Source organism: Myotis myotis, unplaced genomic scaffold, assembly GCF_014108235.1.
Source record: "Myotis myotis isolate mMyoMyo1 unplaced genomic scaffold, mMyoMyo1.p scaffold_m19_p_10, whole genome shotgun sequence".
NCBI classification, from domain to species: Eukaryota; Metazoa; Chordata; class Mammalia; order Chiroptera; family Vespertilionidae; genus Myotis; species Myotis myotis.
In genome coordinates, this window is record NW_023416314.1 from 73,724,981 (window position 1) to 73,744,579 (window position 19,599).

At 47.9% G+C, this 19,599-nt stretch overlaps 1 protein-coding gene across 4 annotated transcripts in view; it reads right to left on the reverse strand.

Annotated features, from left to right (window-relative positions):
- Window positions 1-15,708, reverse strand: part of LDLRAD3 (low density lipoprotein receptor class A domain containing 3) — a 213,547-nt gene extending 197,839 nt beyond the window's left edge. For all 4 annotated transcript variants that reach the window (XM_036326173.1, XM_036326171.1, XM_036326172.1 and 1 more), the window contains exon 1: window positions 15,612-15,708. In XM_036326173.1, the coding sequence (XP_036182066.1) occupies window positions 15,612-15,657 (46 nt within the window). In that variant the 5' untranslated portion in view covers window positions 15,658-15,708. The remainder of the gene's footprint in view (window positions 1-15,611) is intronic.
- Window positions 15,709-19,599: the final 3,891 nt, after the last annotated feature.

Below are 19,599 nucleotides of genomic sequence, written 5' to 3' on the forward strand. Positions count from 1 at the left end.
CAGAAGTAGGGTCCCCACTGCTTTGCTGATTTCCTCACAGTGGGCACCCTTAGTTCAGTGGTCTCAGCAGCCCTCACGGAGAAAAACACCCACCAGCCCAAAGGAACACAGAACTGCCTTCTAGATGCTGAGCCGTAGGAACACCCAGAAGCCATGTAAAAAGCAAATGCTCTACTTTTCCGTAGAATCAGACCTCAGCGCCTGGCCCTAAGGCCCACAGTCCCCGACCTGGAAGTCCTTCCACATGAACACAGGAACAGCCACCTGGCACCTGTGCCAATGGCCTCAGGGCTCTCCGTGTATATCCCACCGGGGCACCTGGAGGGGGGACGGGCGTAGGGGGAGGCCTGGCCAGAGCCCACCACATTCCCCTCACTGGTAATCAGGGGAAAGGACAGTAAAACCACAACAAGTTACCCCTTTGTTCCCTTTGGGAAGCTAATTAAGAGCTCGTTATTCCAAACATCAGAAATGTGGGGAAACGGGCACCCTCATAAACCACTAGTGGGAGTACCAATGGGTGGGACCGTTTCCGAGGCTAAGATGGCAACATCTGGTCAGGTTGGAAGTGTGCAAACCCTTTGACCTGTACTTCTTCTTCAAGGCTGTTTTAGAAAGCCCTGCTCTTGTGTGTGAGGACTTTCACTGGAGTGTGCCTGGTCATGGCAACAGCCTAAATGTCGGGTTAAGAGATAAATGAAAAAAACTGTCGCATGTACATTCACACAATGGAAGAGCCTGCAGCAGTTTTAAAAAAAAAAATACATTTACATGTGGAAACACAGAGGGAGCTCAAAATTATAAGAATAAATGAAAAAATACGTTGCAAACGTATACACAGTATGGCAGCGTTTATGTACACTTTCAAGTACTATGTATTGGATACAGATGCACACAAATGTGGTATAAAGGATTAAAATATGGACAGGAAGGATATATGCCTACTTAGGAAGAGTACACACCTCTGGGCAGAAGAGAAAAAGTAATGAGAGAAAGTCTTGGACAGCAACCTGTCATATGTTTTTCTTTGAAAAAAGATCTGGATTAAAATGGCAAATGTTAAACATCTGATAGGTGAGTGTGATAGGTACACTAGTGTTTGTCATATTATTCTTGGTTCTTTTATGATGTTCGAGAGATTCCAGAATTTAATGTAATGAAGAAGTACATATTTGAAACACCCAGGTTACTCTTCTAGCCATCTGGGTTTCATAGCCACTTAAATATAGGGAACGAACATAAAAAAATCTGAACACCATGTGTTAAGTCCAACATGAACAAATTCAAAGTGGAGGCAGCTGTTAGGATGTGAGATGATAGAATATTATTCTGCCATAAAAAGGAAGGAAATCCTGCCATTTGTGACCTTGAGGGCATCATGTTAAGCGAAAGAAATCAGACAGAGAGAGACAAACACTGCAAGATTTCACATATATGTGGAATCTTAAAAGCAGGAACTCACAGAAACAGAGAACAGACTGGTTGTTGCCAGTGGGGGCGGGGTGGAGAAATGGGTGACCATGGTCTGAAGGTACAAACTTCTAGTTATAGGTTCTAGAACGCAATGCACAGCTTATTAACTATAGTTAACAACCCTGTAGTGTACACTGGAAGTTGTTAAGAGAGTACGTTTAAAGTTCTCATCGCAAGGAAAAACCTTTGTCACTACGTGAGGTGAGGGATGTTACCTAAACTTACTTGGTGATCATTCCGCAACATACACATACATTAAATAAAATTTAAAAAAGACGTGAGATTAGTCTTGTGGTTGGCAGCTGCATATGGGAGGCCAGCTTTCTGGACAAGGAGATTCACTAGCAGGGTGTGGAAGGGTGAATAGGAAGCTGTCTTTGAGAAGTTGTACAAACACAGGCATAGCCTAAACCAATAGTAAGACCAGACAGTAAACAAAGACACACACGACATACATAAAGGCCGCATTGAGCTGTGGGGAAAGGAACGCACTGGGTGATACCATCCCTTTTCAGTCAAGCTGGCCAGAACCATGTGCTAAAAATCCAAAAAGAAACAGAGAGGGAAAAAAAAAAAGAAACAGGGATCACTAGGGCACCAAGGACATCTTCCAAGTTAGTCTGAGCACCGGCTGGGTCAGCTGACTCCAGCCAAAGGCAGGGAGAATGTTCCCAAGGAGGCCTGGGTGCTGCTGGGAGGGCGGGGATGGGGGGGAGGGTCCCACCCTGCAGAGCCCTCCTAGGCAGTGTCCACCGCAGTCTGCAAACTGGACTGAAGCAGAGCACACATTTCCAAGGGAATCCGTTTCATGGCTGCTGCTATCTTCTAATGTGGTATGTTTCAGCCTTTTCCCCCATAGGTGGCACTACCCCCACCAATCTGAATGGGGTTGGGGTACGGTGGTTCCCTCTCCCCCAACCCTTGGAAATGATTGCTGTAAAATGGGGGAGGGGAGGTTTATGGGAAGAGGTGGGCTGAAATGTTTGGCTGACAAGAAGATGCAACGCTAGGCAAAGGGCTTTGGAACAAAAAGCAACAGTAACACCAATGTGGTCAGGCCCTCAGGGGTCCTGAGAGAATCTTCGGGAGGAAGGAAAGTCAAGAGTTGCCTTTTACCAAATCTCTAGCTTTTTGAGTGGGAGGGTCATCAGGGCCAGAGTTGACGGAATTTAGAAAAAGGAAGAAATGCCATGTTCCGCCCCAAAGAGCAAGGCTCAATGTAATACACACACACACACACACACACACACACACACTACAAATGTGAGTCATCCTTTTTCATAAGAATTGTCTTTCCGAGGAAGAATTATTTTTCTAAAGCAGTGCTATCCAACAGAACACTCTGAGATGATGGACAAGCTGTATACATCCGGGCTGTGCAGTAAGGTGGCCACGACCAACATGGGGCTAGTGAGCACCTGAACTCCGCCTGGTGTGAATGAAGAACTGAACTTGCGATTTTCTCCCATCTTAACTCATTTAAGTAGCCTGTGGTTAATGGGTACCTTACTGGAGAGGACGGGTCTCTACACAGCATCCTTCTTACCCTCTGCCTAGTATTTGAGCACACTGATGAGCCGCCCTTTCTAGTGACCACTTTCGTTCGCTGCCACACACACCCCCTGGCTGAACGTCTGTACACATGCCAGACTACTTCCTTAGAATAAAGTCCTGGGAGAGGAACTGTGGGGCCCATGGGCAATGACGTTTCCAGGCTTTTCCTGCACATTAAGACCACCCACTTGCAACAACACACATGTGCACAGCATTTCGCCTGTTACTAGCTGTTTTCACATACACGATCCTCAGTGGAGCCTCGCAACTGCCAGGTAACATTAGATGGGGCAGGTGATACCATCCCCTATGTACAGACTAGAAAAACAAGCGGACAGAGAGCACACCACTGGCTCGGCTGTGTGAGACGGTTTTTATAGCCAACACTAAAGCCTTCACCAAGCCATTCTGTGGTGTGAAACCATCTGTTCTCCCAGGTTAGTTTAACAAGGAAAAATGCTTATGCTGTACTCACGAGTGAGAAGGGCAGGATATGAAATGATGTTCCCAGCATGATCAAAACCATATAAAATAAAAGCAAATAAGCCCATGTGTTAACAGTCTTTAGGTTGTAGAACTGTAACTTGTTTTTTTTTTCTATATATCTGCCCAAATTTTTATGATAAATCTAAGTAACTATTAAGAGAACTAACATTTCATGGACAATTATAAAGGCTAGATGGTTTACATGCATTATCTCACTTTAAATATTTCCACATGCTAAGGACCATTATTATCCCTATCTACAGATGAAGACTCAGAATGCTGAAAATGTTTAAGAAATAAGGCCAAAGTCAAAGCCGTGAGGGGGATTTGAACCCAGCCTGACTCACTGGAAAGCCTATATTCTTAGCCACCGACATCAGGGCTCCCCAAACTGTAATTTATACACGAATTTCCTGAAGATCTTGTTATAATACAGATTCCAATTTAGGTGACGCTGATGCGGTTGGCCTGGAGACCACACTTTGAGTGGCAAAGCTCTACACGATCTCTATACTGTAATCTTCAAGGAGAAAATACAGCTTTTTCTAAGAATTTAAATGAATGCTTACTCATATATAGAAGCAAAAATGTACTTTTCTTCTCAATAACATCTGTAAGCCTTCGTTCCTCTCCATATGGCAGACCCTAAACTACTAAACTACTCTTGCAAATTCCCACTGCCTACACGCCCCTGGCCAGCCATGGGTGTCAGACTCACTAAGCCCAACTCAAAGCTTAATCAACCCTCTCATCTCGTTAGCAGGGAGCATTTTATCCTCAGAGCTTCCTTTAGCAAACATCTCCACAAATCCAGAGAGCAGATTCCGGGAGGATGGGCCCCCAGGGCTGTCCCAAGGAACCAGTCAGTCCCACCCACCACTCCCAACTGCAGGCACTGCCACCAAGTCACCAGCACACTTGAGACCTGGCATTTTCCCATTCCCATACTTCTCCTCTGAGACATTAAAGTTATGGATTCGCTATATGTTTTAACCTTCCAAAATTTGGCAAGCTCTAGCTAATTTTATACTCAAAGAACCTTCAACACCCTTTAATTATGTTCCTAATTCTTCAAGTCTTTTTATGTGGGATTATCGGATATTCGTTGTTTAATGAACCTTTGCCACTTGCCGTAATCCTGTTTATCTATCTTAATGCTTAATGCCATGAAATTACTTATCTGATACCTTAAAAGTAGGCCCTGCATAATGGATTTTATTTCCCTAACTTTTCATTTTGTTTATATCTCTTGGTTTTTACTGTGTCTCCTATAATGAATAGCTGGGTAATTTTTTTTCTTTCCCAATGAGAGTGACATTTGAACATTTAGTCTATAATTGATGTACTTATATCACCTTCCATTTCCCTCTAAGATTACATTTATTAATGTACTTCCTTCCTTGAATCATTTGTGTGACTTCAGTAGCAAATTTTTATCGCCTTTTAAATTAGACCAGAAGATAATCTTAAGTTTCCTCTACTTAATGTTTTTAACACCGATACTTTATAAAACAGAACTGTTTTCCCTTTTTCCTCTTGGTAACATCTCCTATTCATTAAGTAAACTACATAAACTCCCTTCAAATGGAATTAAGATGCATAGCAGTTTCCATTAACCTGTCAGAAATGTTTTATATGTGCCACATGCTAGTCTTAACTTATCATCTGATTTTTAAATTGCTATAATCCATTTCCTTCTCAAAGGCCTCTTTCTCTTTGCCTTTTTAAAGCCAAAGTTATCTCTTTGCTGTGAGATGAATCAGACTGTTCCAAAATCTAAAGGATAAATAATGTGCCACCAAAGGGCAAAGGTGACTTGGCCAGGTCCATTTCAATTCTTCCCTCAAGTCCTTCCCTTCTTCAGTCACATAACTGTCGTGACCAGCTCCATTCCTTCGAGGGAACTTACAGGAAACCTCACTGTGTGACTCACACTCTGACACTTGGATGTTGGGGTCAAACAGCAAACAGGGTCGACATCAAAGCGTGACAGATCCCATCCTGCCTCCTGGAACGTCAATCACAAGAAAGGAGGAGTTCATTCTTCTGGTGGTGTGGCCGAGCCACATTTTATGAGTACTTTCAAAAGTAGTCCTACAGGGCTGGCCAGTGTAGCTCAGTGGTTGAGCATTGACCTATGAACCAGGAGGTCACGGTTTGATTTCTGGTCAGGGCACATGCCTGGGTTGTGGGCTAGATCCCCAGTGTGGGGCGTGCAAGAGGCAGCCGATCAATGATTCGCTCTCATCAGATCAATGATTCTCTCTCATCATTGATGTTTCTATCTCTTCCTCCCTTTCCCTTCTTCTCTGAAATCAATAAAAATATATTTTAAAAAAATACCCGTATTGCCCCCTCAGTGCTGCATCGTGTTCTTTCCCCTGAATATGTATTCCAATTTCTGTACATCTCCAATTCCTTGTGATTCAAAAACTAAACATCCTTATTACATTTTCGACATCTGTTAGCTTTTCCTATGTTGTCATTGCCATCTACTAGGCAACATAAATCTCGGGCATGCTAAATCTTCATCCTTCTGCATCCCTGTTGACCTTCATAGATTCTGCCAATGTCGCAAGTTTCTCTGTAACATTCCAAAGTGAGTTCTACCTTTCATTAATGCAGACTAAGCTGATGCAAGTCACTCTCTCCAACGCTCTCTCTTCAACAGTAATTAGCATCCACTCTTTCCAGTTCTGCCTCTCCAGGCCCCTGTCAGCGGGGCCCAGTTGCCGCTATCATACTTTTTAATCAAACTCAGGCCGCTGTTTTTATAAAATCTGTTTTTGTACCCCCTTGTTCATTTCTGTTCTGGTTTCTCTCAGCAGTAACAATTTTTTATGGCTTCAAATTTTTCCTGGTGAAATGTTTTTCTGACGAAACACCGTATGTTGCTAATCACTCTCCTATCACCCCCAAACTCCATCATTTTATTTTTATAATTTAAAAAAAGACAAATTTAGAACTTTCCAAACCAATTGAGAGGCTTTCTTTCAACTGACTGGAGCTACAAATGTGACGAGGGCTCACTTTTCAGCCATGTCCAATTAGTTTAATGACTCCTGGGGAACACTGCTCTGATTCAAGGCTAAAGCTGGAGGGAAATGTTCCAGTAATGCCATCAAAGACGACACGCTGCTGATATCCCCAAAGCCAACCTCACCGGGCCTTACAATAACAGAAAGGGATTTTTAGCGCCGTAAAATTAAACACCCTTTATGCTTTCGTTTCTCTATGCCAACAGACACACCAACGTCCCACGTGGAACACTTGGCACCTTGGGTTTGCAAGTCTTCTAAATCGAGTTATTCATCAATCCCCCGTCCCTCCAGTTGCCGTCGGCCTGTTCCAGAGTAAGCTGATGGCTGCCCTCCCTCTCCGTGGCCTCTCTGCCAGACCAGAGACAAGCCTCGCTTCACACTGCACTGTTTGTCTGTCAAAATCACAGATGGATAATGGGTACCAGTGCATTCACCCAATTCACGGTCTCCTGGTATCGCAAAGACTCACTAAAGGAAAGACCGGTTTTGCGGGGAGAACTGGGAGTGAGACTTTGGAATCAGAGGCTCATGCAGGTTGGCCCCTTTTTTTTTTTTTTTTTAACCTGCGGCCTTCCTTTCTCGACAGGCACGACATACTGCCCACACAGCCCCTGGGTTCGAGGTAACCGGATGAAACACGTTATCTCCAGCATCTTTCTGGAGCAGGGCATGAACAGGTCACCTTCCACAGTTAAGTTCAGAAAAAGTTCTCTCAGATATGAACCCTGCAAGTCTAAGCTCGGGATCAGAAAGGAAGAAAAACCTTCCATTTTTCTTTTTATCTGAGGCATTATAATCAGCATTATTTTTGTCTTAAAAATCTACTTCCAGACTGTTTACACAGCGGGCCCTTCCATTTGGCACCCAGCACTATTTGAGGGAAGGACCAAAAATATTCCCATCAAAGGGACAAACACTCGCCATCATTAGTACGTTCAAAGGCAAGTCTCATGGTGCTGAAATAATTTGTTTGTTTGTTGTTATTGTTGTTTCTTTTAATAAATCAAGCTTCTTCTGCAAAGGCCAATTTAAATGCCTATCATGACAAGTTCTCCCTGGGAGACGGGGGAGGGGAAGGAAGAGGGGATGGAAGAACATCTGTTCCAATCTGCCCAAGACCCCACTTGAATAAGATCCATTTAGGGTGCCTCCCACGCCAACGGCTCTCTAACAGATCACCCTGCACAACAGCAGAAGGCATGGAGCCCATACTGACAACACTGCCCACGGGTGGAATTCTCTAGTCCAAGCTACAGAGCGCACTTCTTCTCCCAACAAACATGGGTCCGACTGTCTCTTCTATTCCAAAGCAGGAGAGCCAGGGGTGAGGAGCACAGACGGAAGCTGTGCAGACCTGCATGTCAATGATGAAACCACCTCATACGGGCTGAGGGCTTGGAAATAACTCAACTTTCATCTGTCAAACGGCAAAGCTTACTCCCTACCCGAATCAACTGCTGTGAAAAAAGAAGTAAGATTGATCAGCAGTGGAAGCAGTAAACAGAGTATATACACATCCTGGAAGATGTTCTTAAAGCTGTTTTTTAAAAGAACGGGAAGACTCAAAAGCACTGCAAGAAAGGAAGAAGACACATACCTCTGGGATTATAACACCCCTGAAATCAAGATCTGCCCGACAGCCAACAGCATCTCATGACAGCACGTAAACGGGAGCTGTGATTTTTTGGTCCTGGGCAGTGACTGGGTGAACTTGGTCCCAGCCATTCATAGAGCATCGCTGCCAGCCAGTTCTGTGCAGTGCCGGTACTGCAGAGGTTGGATTTACCTGTTCAGAGCGTCTTTTGAAAGATTACACTACAATCTGGCATTGAAATGAAAAGTCACTGGGTACGCAAGAAAGCAAGGGAGCACAGCATAAATTTGGTTAACAGTGAGGCAAACATACCCGTCATTGGAAGCAGGACTGCAATTCCGTGTTTTCTTGTAAAGCAAGAGCTAAGCACTTTAAAGGACTTACGGAGGAAGATACTCACGAAGAGCTGAAACTACATGGCATTTTGCTTCTGAAATAGAGGTGTAAGCGGAGTGCCATTCAGTGAAGGTGAGTGAATCTGCCTCAAGCTTTGGAGGAACCGAATTGTCTAAAGCAGTGGTTCTCAACCTTGGCTGCACATTAGAATCACCTGGGAATCTTTTTAAAATCCTGATTTCTGGGCCCCATCCTCCGGAAATTCTGTTTCTTTGTTACTAATGCTGTGGCCCCACCCCTTCACAAAGAAACAGAATTTCCGGAGGATGAGGCCCAGAAATCAGGATTTTTAAAAAGATTCCCAGGTGATTCTAATGTGCAGCCAAGGTTGAGAACCACTGGTCTAAAGCAAAGGGAAGGCAGCTGTGACCAATTCATGAAGCTCAAAGCAGAACTGACAAAACACTGAATGTAAGTAAAAAGTTATGAGCTCATTAAACTAGATGTGTATGTGCACGTACGAATGTGTGTGTAACTCCATCTTAGGGCTAAATTGATATATTCAGATAGCTAATAGTAATTTAGAAAGGGGGAGAGAAATGTAAATGGAGGCTGAAGAAAGATTTTAATGTTTAATTGTAATTATTTCTATTTTGTTTGAAAATTTTAGAATAATCATGTATTCGATTTTTGTAATGTTTTCACTTCAAGATTACAACAAAACTGTACATGCAGTTTTGGCACCCTGCCAGTAGGTATTACTGTGCTAAACGATCCAAAAGAAATAAGAAATGTGACATAAACGTTTAACCTATGATCCCAGCCCTCAATCCTACAATCTAGTAGGATTTGGAACTAAAAGAGGAGAGATAGGTAGATAAGTGGATGGATGAATGAATGGGTGGGTGGGTGTGTGGATGGATGGGTGGACAGGTAGACAGATATAGACAGAATGACCATAAAATAAAGAAGGCTGATGCCCACAAGCCACCGAAGAAATGTCTTATTCAACTCTTAGACACCCACAAAGAGTAGCTCCTAGAGTTTTAGAGCCCCAATATACACACCCCGACATTTTATCTGAAAAACTAAAGAAGCAAGCTAGGACGTATGTCATCACCTCTGAAAAAACCTGTTCAAGAATGACCCATTAGGAAATATCCCCAAGACAGGGCACCCATGTTTGCCCAAGCCTGGGGTGTCCATGCAGCTCTGTTCCCACAGTAGGTCTCACATGTAGGAATGCCCACTTGCGGAAAAGTGCCTCTGCTCTTCCCAGATAAAGAAAGAGGGTAAACAACCCCATTTCCACCACTGGATCCTCTGATTCTTCAAGAGAAAAGAACCAGTTTTACACAGTTTTCCATCCTGAAGAACACAGCGCAGTGGCAGAGTAGGTACCACACTGATCAACAGCCAAATAAAGCTTTAAGAAGAATGGCCTGGTTACCCAAAGTCAAAACGGGGAATAATATTCTCACGCTTGGGAAGCTGGAGATGGCTTTGCAAGAGGATACAACCTGAGGCATATGTCAATGGGCACGTCTCCCCTGCAAGCCCAGCAGCCCTCTTCTCTTCTTGGTGCCTCCTTCCTTCCTGAAAATTCATGCACAAAAGAGGACAGCAGCAGCAGACACGGTAAGCTGCTACTCTGTAGAGAGGAGAATGTCAAACATTCAAGGAAGGCTGGACACTGAGCAAGAGAAAACAACAGCTGGAAGGCAAGGCGTCTTAAAGAATCCAAGTGTTATAGAGGGACGAAGAGAGACATCTGTAATACTGTCAACAATCAAAATAAGTTTATCTATAATAGTAAGAGTGTAATATGCTAACTAGACCGGACAGACAAAGACCTTCCAGACGTCCTTCCGGACGAAGCCGGGGCTGTGAGGGCCGCGGCTGTGAGGGCCAAGTCCCTTGCATGCATCGGGCCTTCTAGAGTGTGTGTGTGTGTGTGTGTGTGTGTGTACTCTTCATTACTTAAAAAAAAAAAAGACAGAGAAAAAGGAGACATATGTAATACTTTAAACAATAAAGAATTTAAGTTAAAAAAAAGACTTGAGAAAAAAGTGTAAGATGTAAGTTTCTCAAAAACCTGCTTACTGTTAGTAGAGATGATTCCCCCGCCACCTGCAGAACTGACTCAAGTTGTAAAGCCCTTTGATAGGGAGGGAAACGGACTTCTGGGAGGGAAGGGGCGCTGGGAAGAACAATAAGGGCTCTGTGGAGTGGAGGAAGGGGGACTTCCAGGGTTAAGATTTCAGCACAGAACTCCCAAGGCAAGCTTTCAGGCAGCTTCTCTTTCCCTCCCAGCACCGGTGAACCTCCCCAGTTTGACGTTCAGGGAAACAGGTGGCTTTTGGTGTGAGCTGCCACCTGCCTTTTATCTACTTTCTCAGCATGTCTCTCCCAAGATAACCAAATAAATCTACAATCTAAAACTCCAGAAGTTTGCACTATGACCCAGGGGGAAACAAGAGGGAAAGGGTCGGTGTTGAGCAACTTCTAGCTAAGAATGTACCTTCACAATGAACTTGTGGGGCTGCAAACACCTGACGACTGAAAGGCCCCTGGGGAGCAGGAGGACATCCTGACCCGCTGCATCCAGAACACTTGTTTAGGATGAGCAGTGATAACGCTCAAGACATACGGTGAGGGGGTCTGCTCGCACTGGGCCCGGGCTGATTTTGTCCCCAGAAGGCATTTGGTAATGACACTTAAGGCTGTCACAACTGTTGGGTGGTAGGGGACTAGTACTGGGCACCTAGAACCAGTGATGCTGCTAAATATGCTACAACGGCAGTGCACCCATCCCCGACAAAGAACTATGCAGACCAAAAGGGCAACAGCGCCGAGACTAAAAAAAGCCCTGCACTAGACTAACACCTTCCACGCAACCATCTCCAGAAACCAACAACCCTGCTGAAGTGAGTGTGTGCCATCAAATGGACGGAGCCGCTACCCTGCCACGAAACTGCACCCACTCTGGTCAGCAACCCTCACCATCAGGCAAACGACGTGAGGAGCAAATGCAGCATCTGCAGCGTGCCCAGTGCTCGCCCAGCAAACACGATCAAGGGCACACCTTGACACCCAAGAGACTACACTCATTTACAACAATTACACTGAAAGGGGCACTTACACACACACGCATGCACGCCATGCGTGGATGCAAGCATGCACACACACACACACCACACGCACACACACAGGAAGAGCCATCTTAAATATCTCCCCAGTTGTCAGGTGCAGACACTGGTAAAAAAAAAAAAAAAAGAAGAAGAAAGAAAAAACTGCACAGTTAAAATGGCCCAAGCACTTCCAAGATATTCCAAAGGGAATGAAAGATGGAAAGAGAACGAACAAGAAAACTCCACCACCAAAACCAGATTTGTCGCTGGGTCTATCTCACAGCCTGGAACAGTTCATTACTCCAAGTCGCATCCACGGCACATAGTCATCTTTCATTTGTTAACTGGAAAATGCGATAAACATATAAGGAAAAGGGTAAATATAAAGATAGAGCTTACTGAGTGACAGCCAGCCCCGTGTCACTATAGTGTGGGACAAGAAAAGTCCCGGTGCTGGTGGCCAGTGGCATCCTCCCGCCACGCGTGGCTCCCCACCAGGCACACAGCAGGAAGACCAGTGTGATGTGAAAAGGTCCAGCTTCCCTCAAGGACTGAGATCCATTTTACACATTAACCAAAACACCGACTGCCGAGTCCGTGCAGAGCAGTGGCCGGAAGGGAGCAGCTTTGGGAAGGGGTGTGTGGAAGCAGCCTCACTGACTGCTGATTCACAAAAGCAGGTGCGAGGAAAGGCACGGAGCGCTTGCCTGGAAACAGTGGGAATACCCGGGCGGGAGCCAAGGGAAGCTCGAGCTGGACTGCGAGCTTCAGTCCTGCCTGTGGCGCCTGGGTACGGGTGATCTCTCACGAACCATAAAATCACTTCCTGCCACACCGTATCGCTGGAAAAAATCAGCAAGATCATGCGTTTAAAGTGGCGCGCAAATCGGCTCGCGCAAAGATGTTCCACAGATACCGGTTCCCTTTCCTCCTCCCCCGCCGCCCCCCCCCAATCCCCCACATCATGCAAACAGGCATGGTGATAAAGGCCACGTCTTTAATAAGGTATATGATTTGATTATTAACTTTCCTAATCCCCAAACTCTCTAAACTGTTTTTACAAAAGTGATGATGCAAGCCCAATTTCAAGTTACTCTGGTGACTTCCGCAAAAAAAAAAAAAAAAAAAAAAAAAAGTTCAAATCAGTCCAGGAGGCCCAGAATGTACCCTCCTGCCCTCTCCCACTCACATCCCTGTCCCTGCCCCACGAATCCCAGGGCAAGTGGCCTAAGTGGGCTGGCAGGAAAAAACACCTCACACCCCAGGGGGGAGCCTGCAGCTCAGCTCTTTGAAGATGAAAAGCAACAAGGTGTGTTTATTTGTCCTTGGGTGCACAGTCTCATCTACCTGGGCTGGGCTGCACCAAGCGGCTCAGCCAGTAAAAAAATAATAATAAAATCCACCCGCTGGCACCATGAAGCAGATCCTTCCAGGAGAAAAGGTCAATCCATCCCCATGCTCCTGGGTGTACACATGGAATTGTAAGCCTTTCACAGACGGAAAGAGGATGCCAGGGAATCTAGTCAAAGGGCAGCCTGGGAGGAGGTGAGAAGGCTGGCCCTGACCGTCTTTAGACATGCCCACCATCAGTGCACTTAAACCCACCACGCCCGACGCCCGCCGCAGGGAGGAAACCTGGCCATCGGGTGGGCTGCGGCTCTCTCACAGGATACATTAAAAAATAATAACAGTCAAACATCAGTGCTTCACTTCCCTAACACAGGCAATACCAACAGAGGAAGAAGAAACCCACGAAGGTGTCTGAGAAGGTTCCTGAATAACGAAGGCCTCCAAACTGCTCTTGGAATGTTCAGTGGCCTTTGAGCCCCACAAAGACGGGGCTCAACTTTGACCCCAGCTTTCTTCACAGACAAAGAGGACTGGTTTATACAATCTCTCTCGTCTCCTCGACTTCCCAGTGGAGGGTCCAGGTGTAGGATTCGGGATGGAAGCGTAGTGTCTCCCGTCCTGCTACGGACCCCAAACTGAACCACACAGGCCTCTCTCCGGGCTGGGAATCAGGGACGCCAGGCGGGCATCAGGAAAAAGGACCAGCCTTGTTTCTGGTAACACTTCAGGTCAAGGAGGAATCCTGGATAAGAGGAGATGCTTAATGCAACATGAAACACGCTCACACCCCGACTTGCCTAGAGGTTTCTCAATAGCAAGTGCAAAGGCGATTGAAAGCCACACGGACTCCACTGCCACCGATAATGGAAAACCACCACCTGGGACAGTGAAGCAGTTCTATGGCCCCACCCCACTACAACTATTTTATTTATTGTAGTCCTATTTTATACGCACACACATGTTAAATGACCAGCACTGACCAGAGAAGGACAAAATTAACTTTATAGCTATTTTTACAGACGTGGAGACTCAACCTAAGCAACCAGGACAACTGGGAGATGCAAAAAATAGTTTCCACTGAGCCACAAGCAGCTCACTGAGGACACACACACACACACACACACACACACACACACACACACAGAGGAGCCGGCTCCAGGCTGTCCTGCTCGGGTGCTATCATGGGACACACATCATGGCTACACAGACTGAGAGTGGAATGTGGGCAGATCCTCACTTCTGAGATGTCTAGGAATCCCGCCTGTTCTAATTGTTCCAAATAATCATTCGCACCAACCAGGGGAAGCCACTGGCCCCCTGGAGCTCTCCCCCTGGGGTGGCCCTATAATATACTGTTCAGGGGAAACCCCAGACCTGGTGAAAAACCCACAGCAGCCACCAGCATTCCGCCCTCACTGGGAGCCACAACCAATTCATAGATATCTAAGCAGAGTCGCCCAGGGCTGGGGATGATGTCATAGGTAGGGGTGTGGGGAGGCTGCCCAGTGGCCAGGACCTGAGGCTTTGACGGAAGGGAGATTTCTCTTAGCGCACACCTTGGGAGGGGAGGGGTCAGAATGAAATGAACCTCAACTTCCCCCACAAACACACCGCCAAAGCCACCTCCACAGCAAGTAGCTGGAAACATTTTGGAAAATCAGGCATACATGGGGTATGTGGATGGCACAGACGTCAGGCAAGCAAGCTTCTGCTGCAGAAAGTTCGCTGGGCCCTGTCACCCGCTTCCTGGGCATCAGCTGCCCAGGAATGAACATCAGGGGCCAACGCGGGCGGGTCCAGGAGGGGCTGCTGACAGCTGTGGCCGGCGGGCAGGGACAGAAGGGGAAGGGCTCCCGGGCTGGAATTCGGAGCGTGCCCACATCAGCAGAAAAGTTCCTGGGAACAGCAGGCTGTCTGGGAGGGAAAGAGGCTGGCTGCTCCCGGGACCTCAGGATGCGCTCGCTACCGCGATGCCAGGTGAACCCCAAGTCCCCTCCCGGGGCACCTCGCCAGTCAGGGCGCCCACTGAGGGGCGAGAAGGGATGGTCCGATGGCCAATACATGACCTGTACCCAGGACAAGTGGGAAAGATTAATAATTCCCAGGCCCAGCCCGACTTCATCTCTTTGCTCAAACCAAACACAGTCCAGAGAGCAGTGAAAGGAAGCGCCGAGACGGCCCGCCCCGCCCGCCATCCAGGTGGGGAAACTGAGGCCCGCGCGCGGGTGCACACCCGGGAAGAGGCTCCGGGGAGGCTAGCCTGCACGAAGCCCCCGGCGTCTGGGAAGAGGGGATCGGGGCAGCTTCCCCTCCGTTCCCCTCCTCTTTCCCCCAACACACAGCGCACACAGACTCACTCGAGCGACGCCCAATCGGGGCGGCCGCCGGGCTCCCCAGGGCCCCGCCACACAAAGCCCCGCCCGCGCACACGCGACGCGGCCGGAGCCGGCGCGCACGCCCACACAATGGGACCGCGCTCCCCGCCGCGGCCCCTCGCCGGGGTCCCGGCCAGCCCGGCGCCGGGGTCCGCCCTCCCCGCAGCCCCGCCCGGGAGACGCAGCCCGGGCGCGGGGAGGGGGCGCCGTCGGAGCCCGGCCGCCGCGCCCCGAGCCCCGCCGCCGGCTCGCCGGCCGCCCCCCGACTCACCCGCGGCGCTGCTCAGCAGCAGGCACAGCGGCCCCAGCAGCCACATGGCGCGGCCGCCGCTCCCGCTGCCCGGCGCGTCGCTGCCCCCGCGGCCTCGGAGCTGACCCCGCCCCTCGGCGCGCCGGCCCCGCCCCCGGCGGTCCCTCCGCCCCCGCCCCGCCCGCCCGGCCCGGCCCTGCCCGGCTCCGCGAAGTTTTGCAAGCGTCCGAGCTGCGCGCCGCCGCCCCGGGCACGCCCCGGTGTCCCGGCTCGGAGAGGCCGCCGAGGGGGCCGCCGCGGGTCCCGGCCTCTCGGCCTCCCGCCGCCTACCCGCTCTGGCTGCGAGGATCTCCTACCGGCCCGGGCTCTGCCTTCTCTTTCTTCCCTTTCCTCCTCCCCCTGCTTCTCCAGCCTCCGAGGATGCGGCGCTCATCCCCTCCCAGACCCAAACTTGAGTTCTTGACTCAACTACAAAAGAAGTTCACTCCAGAGAGGGGGAAAAGTTGGAAGGAAGGGCCAAAGATTCTGAAAAAATATGCATTTTGTTTTTAGTAGCGAGAGTGGAATGAATGTGACCAGTCCCTCTCCAATTTGAATACGCCTCGGAAGCTCGTGGGGATCTTGTTAAAATGCTGACTCTGACTCCGTGGTCTGGGGTGCGGCCTGAAGTTCTGCTTTTCTAAGGAACTTCAGGTGATTTGGAGACTGATGGTCCGTGAAGCACACCTGGCGAAGGGAGGCGCACACCTGCCAGGTGCCAGGTTAGCCAGTGGGCTCTTTCATCTGGATCCTTTCTACCTAGACCAGTGGCACATCTGGGCCCCCATTTGTAGAAAAGGGAAGTAGATGTAAAGGCAGGCACCCAACAGCCAAATGAACAGCTGCTTCAGTGCATTTGGGGCTCCAGGACGGCACTGGTGACCATTCCCAGCAGAAGTAGGTGGTGGAAGAATGCAATGACACTTTTCTGCTCTGCTCCCATTCCCCCACCCCACCCCGCAAAAAAGCTAATGCAAAAACAAACAAACAAAAACTAGATATAATTCACCTGGATATGTCCAACAACTGGTGAATGGCTAAACAAATTGTGCTGTCATTGACCGCAGCTTGAATGAATCTCAAGCATGCTAGGAGAAAGAATCCAGCCCTAAAGGTACATTCTGTAACAGTGGTTCTCAACCTTCGGGCGAACCTGTGAGAACTGCACAGTTAAAATGTTCTCACAGGTTCTCAAGGTCCAAAGGGGGGTGGGGGGGGCGGGCAATCGGGGGTGGTTTCTGCCCAAAGCCACAGGCACGCATGGGCTTCCTCCTGAGTTCTTCTTTCCCTCACAGATGGAAAGATACATACGGCTCTCTGGACAACACTATTGTTCCACCACGTGGCTGTACATCAAAATGACCTGGGAAATTAAAAACGCAAGCTCCCAACCTGGCCGGACGGCTCCGTAGTTTGGAGCGTTGTCCCATGCACTAAAACAGTGGTTCTCAACCTTCTGGCCCTTTAAATACAGTTCCTCATGTTGTGACCCAACCATAAAATTATTTTCGTTGCTACTTCATAACTGTAATGTTGCTACTGTTATGAATCGTAATGTAAATATCTGATGTGCAGGAGGGTCTTAGGCGACCCCTGTGAAAGGGTCGCGACCCACAGGTTGAGAACCACTGTTAAGATTCTACTTATCAGACATGGGGGGGGGGGGGGGTACTATAGGGACCAAAACCAGATCAGTAGTTGCCAGGGTCTTGGCATGGGGGACGGGGTGAGTGTAAGGGGCACAGGGGGCCTTTGTGTTGAGCAGTGGGACTATTTTGCATCTTGCTTATGACTATGATGGTACAACTTAGTACATTTCTCAAAATGTATAGAGCTGCATCCCTAAAGCAGGTGAGTTTTACTGTTTATAAATTGTACCTGTTTGGAGGAATCAGGAGGGTGTAGGTGGGGGGACACTTGAGGGGGAGGTTGTACAGGGGATGCATTGGAGACAATTTAGAAGATGCTAAGATTCAATGGCTTTACTTTTTAATTGTCTGCTCAAGTCCGAAAACATGGAAGCTAAAGTAGATCAGGTCAAGAGTTAAAAATACCAGTGCCCGGGTAAGGGAATGAGAAAATGTGGTGCAATGTAGGAAAGTTTAGCAAGTTCCATATTACAAGTATAAATAAATTCTTCTAAAGATTTAGCATTCGTGCGTTTTTACCCTGGGATCCATGAACATTAGAGATACTACCCATGGGCTTTGGGAAGTTTTAAAGCCCCTAAAATTTTATGCAAAATTTCGGGTGTGTGTGGTACATGCATTTTTCCAAGAAACATGTTGGAGCCTTTGCTAATGACACCCAATAAGGCAAGCGGTTTCTCCTACAGTTGTTCATTTGCCTTTTAACATCAGGAATGTGGAAGGACAATGGCCCTGACCCAGTCCTGTCATTCTTGTTTCCTTAGGTTCCTTTGGGCACCTGAACTTCAACTCTGGAAATGAGTTAGAGCCTCTCTCTCTCTCTCTCTCTCTCTCTCTCTCTCTCTCTTCTCTCTCTCTCTCTCTCTCTCTCTCTCTCTCTCTCTCTCTCACACACACCTTTTAAATAAATTAATATCTTTAAAACCATTTGGATAAGTGTAAAGCCCTCCTTAAGTTAAACTGTTTTTAGATTCATGCTGAATCATTCCCAGCCCCCTCACCATAGAAGCTGGGCAGGAGGTTCAACCATTCATCATGCTCTCTTATTTCCCAATTCTTTAGAATTCTATCAAAAACACAGGATACTGGCCCGGCCAGAGTGGCTCGGTGGTTGAGCATCGGCCTGTGAACCAGGAGGTCAGGGCACATGCCTGGGTTGCCCGCGCAGTCCCAGTGGGGGATGTGCAGGAGGCAGCCAATAATGAGTATCTCTCATTGATGTTTCTCTCTCTCTCCCTTTCTTCTCTGGGAAAAAAAAATATATATATATATATATATATATATATATATATATATATATATTTTTTTTCTTTTTTTTTTCTTTAAACACAGGATACTCAATTTCCAGAAAACGTGATAGGTTCCAATGTTAACTGGTTGGGTCTCAGGAAGCCAGTCTCAAGTCCTTTTTACAGTTGGTTTAATACAAATCAAAGCCAGAGTGCTTTAGGGATGCAGCTCTATACATTTTACCAAAAGTGAGCCACCGTGACCTCGGATGTGTGCTCTGCCACAGCTGCGCAGTGCTGAAGGAGGGAAGAAAGAATTTTGTCTCCTGTCTCTCTGTGGTCTTTGATGTAACGCTCTGTCGTGCCCATGTTCCCACTCTCCTGGCAGGAGGCCCAGTAATACCACAGGTAAAAACAGCTGGCCCTGAGCTCAGGTATGTCTGAGATGTGCTCCGCTGTTGTTCATGTGTTGGCACACGTGAGCTCTGTGACCCTGAGCAAGTGATTAGCCCCTCTAAGCCTTAGTTTCCTTACCTGTAAAATGGGGGATCTGAGGGTTGCTGTCAGGATTAAAGGAGCTCACGGTTGTGAAGCCTTTGGCACAGCACCACGCACAGAGTAATTGCTCAAGAGAAGGTAGCTGTGGGAGTGGCTGTGGTTCCTGCTACAAGGCAGCTGCTGTGGTAGCCAGTCTCAAGGTGGCTGTCAGAGGTCCTTGCCTTCTGGCGTCCATGCTTTGGTGTAGTCTAATTCCACATTGAATGGGGCCAGCCTGTGTGACCAGTGGCTATTGTAGAAGTGACAATGAACAACTTCCAAGAAAGGGTCACCTAGAACATAGCCGTTCCTTTCTTGCTCTCTCAGGTCCCTCGTTCTGGGGCGAGGCAGCCACCATGTGGTGAGGGCGCTCAAGCAGCCCTGTGGATAAGCCCACACCAGGAGCAACCGAGCTTCCTGCCAACTTGGCAGCCATTGGAAGGAACCATCTTGACACTGAAGCCTCCAGCCCCAGTCAGGCCTTCATATGGCTGGAACCTTGATGAGCAATCCTGAGCTGGAACCGCCCAGCCTCTCCCAAATTCCTGATAATAA